The sequence below is a fragment of the Nelumbo nucifera genome, chromosome 2 (assembly GCF_055504915.1).
Source record: "Nelumbo nucifera cultivar China Antique chromosome 2, China Antique-T2T, whole genome shotgun sequence".
In the NCBI taxonomy this organism is placed as follows: Eukaryota; Viridiplantae; Streptophyta; class Magnoliopsida; order Proteales; family Nelumbonaceae; genus Nelumbo; species Nelumbo nucifera.
The window spans coordinates 96,250,217-96,257,254 of NC_142650.1; the positions used below are offsets into that span (position 1 = coordinate 96,250,217).

At 35.4% G+C, this 7,038-nt stretch overlaps 1 protein-coding gene across 1 annotated transcript; it reads left to right on the plus strand.

Moving 5' to 3' along the window:
* Positions 1-2,225: 2,225 nt before the first annotated feature.
* On the plus strand, positions 2,226-3,870 carry LOC104589584 (ubiquitin-conjugating enzyme E2 20). Its single transcript, XM_010247944.3, has 6 exons — positions 2,226-2,543; positions 2,830-2,857; positions 2,991-3,218; positions 3,319-3,382; positions 3,466-3,525; positions 3,627-3,870. Exons 1-6 carry the CDS (start codon positions 2,425-2,427, stop codon positions 3,668-3,670), a joined length of 543 nt encoding a protein of 180 aa, XP_010246246.1. The 5' UTR covers positions 2,226-2,424; the 3' UTR covers positions 3,671-3,870.
* Positions 3,871-7,038: the final 3,168 nt, after the last annotated feature.

The window sequence follows — 7,038 nt, forward strand, 5'->3', positions numbered from 1 at the left end:
TAAGATAAGTATTTTGATCTTTCAAAAAGTTAATTATAATTTTACTCAGTTGCCCTCAAATTTTCTGTTATATAGCATAGCTGTTGGGAGGCATTTGCGCTCTTCTTTGCCCCAAAAAATGTGCAAAATATAAGGGAAAAATCCTAAAAATTTGAAGGAAAAAATTCTTAAACTATCCCTAAGGTTTAGAAAATTGACTAAGTATATCCCTACTGTTTACATATTGTTTTAAAGTACCTTCAAGTTTTATAACAATTGTCTAAGACCTCCCTTACCATTAATTTTCTATCTCACTTTTTTCACATGTGACATCACGTGACAGATAAATATTTTAAAATTCCTAAAATACCCTTTTATGATTCCATTCCATTCTCTTATCGTCTTTGATTTCAATTCTGATTCCGTCTTCGTTTATGTCTCGGGCTCCAACTCCAACTCCAACTCTGTCTCTAATTCCAATTCTGATTCCGTCTTCATCTACCTCTCCAGCTCCAACTTCGTCTTCGTCTTTCTCTTTGACTCCAATTCTGACTTTGACTCTGCAATTTCCATAAGAACATCACACAAGCCATTAAGCTTCCAAGTACTGTGGCATCAACGACAAAAGAACAAATAATCCTTCATCGCCATTATCAGTGTTCTTCCATGCTCCCATCCTTTGTGAAACCATGCAGCTTACCAAGTTTTCATTCTCCATCTCCGATTCCTCCTATCAACAAGATCAACACCATCGTCACCGCCTACAAGGTCCCACTTCACTCTGTGCAATGAACTAGGAGGCATTTCGCAAATTCTTGAAGCAGCAACGGTTGTAGATGGGAGGGTCAGAGAGATAGTTGTAGCGGCAATGGTGAGGTATCAATAAAGTTAACAAGAAGGAAGGAGCAACCGATTTGGTTAAGTTGAAGAGTTTCTTTTGAATAACAGTTGTATCATACTAAGCTTCATCATCTCTGTCGCTTTGAACAGCTTCAACTACAATGCCTCGCCCCCCTCCTGTGAGAGAGAGTGATGGAGATTCGGGCATTTGTAGAGGCGGTTCTCGACTGACAATACCTTTAGAGAAGAAGACTGAATTGACCGGTGAGTAGAAGTCGCAGCGTCGCCGATGTGGTATTACACTCACTGAAACAGGGGTGGTGAGGTCGATGGGGGGAAGAAGAATAAGAAGAAAAGTAGGAAGAAAGAGAGAGAGAGAGAGAGAGAGAGAGAGGGGAGATAGAGAGAGGGAAGAAAAATAGAAATGAAAAGAAATCAAGTTGGGTTCGAGGCTTTTCCGTCGATTGGAAAAGATGAACGGAGAAGCTCATCCTTGTTCTTGTTCAGTAGATGTCAATTATCAATTGTCAAAAACAGTAGGTATACTTTAAGACAGTACTGAAACAATAGGGGTATAATTAGTTGATTTACTAAAATTTTAGTAGTTTAAAGAATTTGCCCAAAATTGAAATATAGCCTGACCCCCACCCCAAGTAGGGGTGATCATTATTTGATTAAAATGGAAATATCAAACCGAAAATTTTGGTTTTGGTTTTTAAGAATTTTGGTTTCGGTTTTGAGAGTTAGAAATTCGGTTAACTAAAAAAACCAAAATTCATTATAATACAACATATAATATATAATATATAATCTATAATATATATTATAGGTTACAATATTTATATATTAGTTAAATTCGATTTTTAACCAAAATGAACCAAAAATCTTGATTTCGATTATTTTGGTTTTAATTTTTTTTTATTTCGATTTTTAATCAAAATGAACCAAAAATTTTGATTTCGGTTATTTTGGCTTTCATTTTTTTTATTTCGATTTTTAAAATTTCGATTTATTCGCCATTGTGCCTTGCTGGGCTGCGGACCGTCTTAGCACAACCCACTTCTTTGTATTATTGTATCTTATTGGCCCCGCAGGCCTCAAAATCCAATCCCGAATGCCACAGTGGTATAGACCGGGTCTGACATGGCCCGATTCGTGTCCTGCTGGCCCATGCCACACACGGTCGGGCCGGCCCACTTTGCATCTCTAATATGCAAATAACAATTTGATAGTTTCATCTCCCCCAACGCAAAAGAGACGGGAGGAAACTTTCCATTTTTGAAAGGGTAAGTTGGGTAACTACCAACTAGCCGTTGTGAGGACAACAAGTCAGTTCATGCCCATGCCTTAACGTTCAAAAATTTCGAATACCGATGATCATTATACGTCCATTTCCTTTTCCTGGCGAATACCTTTTTTAAATACTCTCAGATCTCTTGCTCTCTTGTTCCTCTCTCTCTCTCTCTCTCGCTCGCTCGCTCGCTCGATTAGCTCTCTCGATATTCTCCGAGAAAGAAGATCTAGACTCTCATCGTTGTCTTCTTCTCTCGGAATCTTGTATTGATTTCTCTATCTCTATTTCTCCGTCCGTATAATAAGGTGAAGATGACTACCGAAACTCAGGGCTACACAAATAATTCTCCTGCGATCGCTCCTCCCGTCCCCTCCTCGAAACAGCCGGTTCCCGTTGCCAAGAGCGTTGACACCCAGTCTGTTTTGAAGAGGTACATCGTATTCCTAATCGTGTTCTCTTGATCGGGTTGTTTTTCGTGTATCTTTAAGGTTTCAATATTGTGGCGTCTCTAATTAGGGTTTCTTTCACTAATTCATATTATTATGGTACTCTTTTATTTCTCCCTTTTCGCTACACAATATTTTCTTAGCCCTTATGGGGAGTCTAAGTTGATTTGGATCTTCTTAAATTTCGAATTTGATATTCAGTTGCGTTCCTTTTATTTAAATTTCTGACGTTGGTTTCTTTCTGTTCTTTTTGTTGATTCATGGGAACAGATTGCAGTCCGAACTGATGGCCCTAATGGTAAGAATATGAACCAGGATTTTTAGAATTTCAAAGCCCTAAAAATCTTTTTCTGTTTTCTTCATCGACTTCTATAATTCAGCTTTCATCTAATACTGGATTTTGACCATTCTGTGTATTAAATTTTACTCAGATGAGTGGAGATCCTGGTATATCTGCTTTTCCAGAGGAAGACAACATATTCTGTTGGAAAGGAACCATCTGTGGAAGCAAAGATACTGTTTTTGAAGGCACAGAGTACAAGCTCTCCCTCTCCTTTCCTGCTGATTACCCTTTCAAGCCTCCAAAGGTTAAATTTGAAACCAGTTGCTTCCATCCTAATGTGGACGTTTATGGAAACATTTGCTTGGACATCCTTCAGGTACCTATGGAAACATTTCAGTCTGTAACAAACGAGCTTTTTTGCTTAAATTGATTATTTTTTTTAGTGAATTTAATCTAACAATTTTTGGGGATAACAGGATAAATGGTCATCTGCATATGATGTGAGGACCATTCTGCTTTCAATCCAGAGTCTACTTGGAGGTATTTGTCGCATTTTAATATGAATCTTGTTCAAATCAAAATTTCATTTGTACTGAACTTATGTTATTACTTTGTTGGTTCAGAACCAAATACAAGTTCACCTCTGAATACCCAAGCAGCTGCACTTTGGAGCAACCAAGAAGGTATAAACGTTAATTTAAGGGGGTGGCAAATAATGGGTTTTCATTCCTTTTCTATGAAAAAGATCTAGCGTCTTTACTTGTATTTCTTGTCTGTTTTGCAGAATACAGAAAAATGGTAGAGAAATTATACAAACCTGCTGCTTAATTTGAGTTTCCAAATTTTCCCAGTTGAGTGTACAATATATTCATTTGAAGGGATAAAAGAGACTGTTTTAGTTTGTCTAGGTTCTTTCTTTTCTCTCACAAAGCGATTGTTGTCACCAATTTATATTTTAAAAGTTTGGGGGTGGCTCCCTTGCTGTGTGAAATTTGTCCAATTTGGAATTAAAGGCATTTTTTACTCTCTCTCTCTCTCTCATAGATGTCATCAGTTTATATAAAGTTTGGGGGTTCCCTTGCTAAAGAGATTGTTGTCATCAATTTATATTGAAAGTTTGGGGGCTCCCTTGCTCGAAATTTGTCCAATTTGGAATTAAAGGCATTCTCTCTCATGGGTGGCAACGGGGCGAATTTGGGAGAGTTCGGCTTCAGTCAGGGCAAGAGCCCATTCAAGCAGCCTCTACTGCCATGTATTGAGAGAATATTTCTGTACTTGTATAGTTGTGTGCTAATGGAGAGATATTCTCAATGCGAAATTGCAAAAGGCTGTTAGAACGGTGTGGGCAGGTTTGCTCTGATAGAAGCCAATGTCAGTTTGGGAAAGGTTTTGTAAATTCTAGACCCTGCTTTACCTAACCTCCCAATACCTCATACTTACCCTCTGAACTTCATAAGTTGCTGATACTTCTGATTTTATGGAGCATGAACTTTTATATCTTTGCAACAAAGTATACCGTCTGGCCTCTACTCTCCCTAGCAACCACTCCAATTGAACAATTCCCATTACTCCTAGAAGCATTAAAATTTATCTTGATTTCATCTTTCTTTCCATTTCAACTCTAATATAATCTGATAGGTCACTTGCTTAACAATTAACTTTGGTGGCGACCACCAAGAGTTTTGAAAGATCCTATTATTTCTACTTTCCCCATGTATGCTACAACATCATGCCTATATTTTCATACATCAAATGTTAAGGAGTTTGAAGATTTAAATCTTCTTACTTCTATTATTCCAACAAACTCTCATTCTCATTCGGTTTAGGGATCATTTGATCCAAGGTAAGCCACACTTGCTTTGCAATCGGGGTGCTTAACAAAAAGATATGGGGTTGTTTGGCAAGTCCTTCTAGATAGATCTTTCAACAGCCCAATAGATGAGAAAATGCACTGAGTTTTGGGGTCTTGTCTTTTAAAGACCAAGAATGCTTGGCTTACGTCGTGGTATACCAGACTATACTTCATTTGAAGCTTCCGACTTTTTGATTTTATAGTCTTTCTACTGCTCATCTTTGGATCTTTCAGTCTATGTGATTCCGAATGGGAAAAGACCATTTTTTGGTCTTTTAAGCTTTTTGTAGACCGAAATTGCACTGAAAAGATTCACCAAACACCACCATGGTTAGTGTTTTTTGGATGATTCAGTTGTTTTCATCAAGCAATCGTTTAAAACATTATACATAGTACTTTTACTCTATTAAGCCAAAATATACAAATATTTCAATCCTAAAATATCAATACAACATTATTTAGAGAACTATTAGCTGGTTTAACAAAAAAACTGTGAGTCAGTCCACTAACCAATTTGCTAGTTAGACTCCAAAAACTGGGCAATTAGAAAAATTTGCCATAATTGGGCAACTCAATTGGTGAACTGATATCAATTTCAAGAAATTGGTTGTTTTTATTCATTTTTTAAACTCTTATACCAACTTCTAGATCATGTCACAACTTTGTGCTCAATGGTTGGATTAGGGAGATCTTTTTTTTTCAGATTTGAGTAACTTTTCACAAAATATATGCATTACCAAGGGGCCAAAGGTGCCTTACCTATTTTTACTAGGGTCCATGAAAAACCGAACAAAATCGAGAATGGTTCAGTTTTCGATTAACCTACAAAAAAATTGGCAGTTAACTGAACCGACTAGTATATATATTTATATGTATATTTTATATATATTTTTAATATATGTCACATATTTTTTATATATTATATATAAATATATATTCATTATATATATAAATATATACTTATATTATATTTATAATAATCTATTTATAAATATATTATATATATTATATATTTTTAAAATATTTATAATATATTATACATCATTTATTATTTATAATATAATATTATACACATATTTATATAATAAATATTATAAATATAAAAAACGAAAAATCGTAGAACCGAATCAGTCAAAAACTGAAACCAGCGGACCAGTTAATCGATGATACCAGTTCGGTTTTAGTTTGGAGAAGTGGAAAAATTGGTACCACCGATTCGGTTTGCAAAATATGCCCATGGTTCGGTTAACCGAATCGTGGACACCCCTAATTCTTACCAAAAAATGCATTATTTGGTCTTAAATCTTGAATTTCATTATACACAATTAAAACTAATTATGTATATAATTAATATAATATTATGTATATATTATATATATTATTTTTAGGATGATGTTTGTTAATGGGTTAATTGATTTTGATTCAGGTGATTGAACTCACCCACCACTAGACTTGCTTACTGGTCAAGTTCAAGACAGGCTTTACCTCTATATTAATAAAGAATGTTTAGGCGTCAACCTGAGCTCAACCCAATCATCGGGCATTGGTCTTGAGCCTAAGACCAACCCTGTATAAAGCCTAAAGCCTGACCAAGAAGTTGGGCAAGAAGATTTTTTATTTTTATTCAATTTTTATATTAAATGATCTCAAAACCCAAAAAACACTACAAGAAAATCAGTCTAAGCCGGCGGTCTTCAGTCCGCCCCCTAAACCTCTGTTGGCTTAGACATAAAAGGCCGTCACCCTTGAAGGTTGGTTCGAAATGGTTCAATTAACTCTAAAGCGGCGGTACGTCAGAACTGCCAGCTTAGCATTAATAAAGGTGGTGGTTTTGACCGTCGCCTTAGGTCAATCAATTCTACCTACCCTTTTAGGTCACGGTCTGAACCACCAGCTTAGGTTCTATTTGACCGCCGCCTTATAGCTTGTTTATGGCTAAGCCGACAGTTGCATGACCGCCAGTTTTGATATTTTTTTATTTTTTATACTAGCTTAATTCCATGAAAAATCTCAATTTAATACCTGTTTAATACAAATCTCATGACAATTGATACTACGATACATAAAAAAAAATTAAATAAAAAATGTAATTATAACAAAAATCTATTAATTGAATTATTTATTATTATAATATCCAAAACAAATTGTTTAAATACAATATCCAATTGATTTATAAAAGTATAAGGAATTAAAAAAATCCAATTTCCAAGATAATGTAGCATGTCTTCCAATGCAAATTCATTTAACATAATGGTTGAACCTGCAAATCATACAATATAAACTGTTAAGGAATAAATTATGTTTATGGTCAATGCTTAAAATACAAGATCAAGTAAAATGAAGT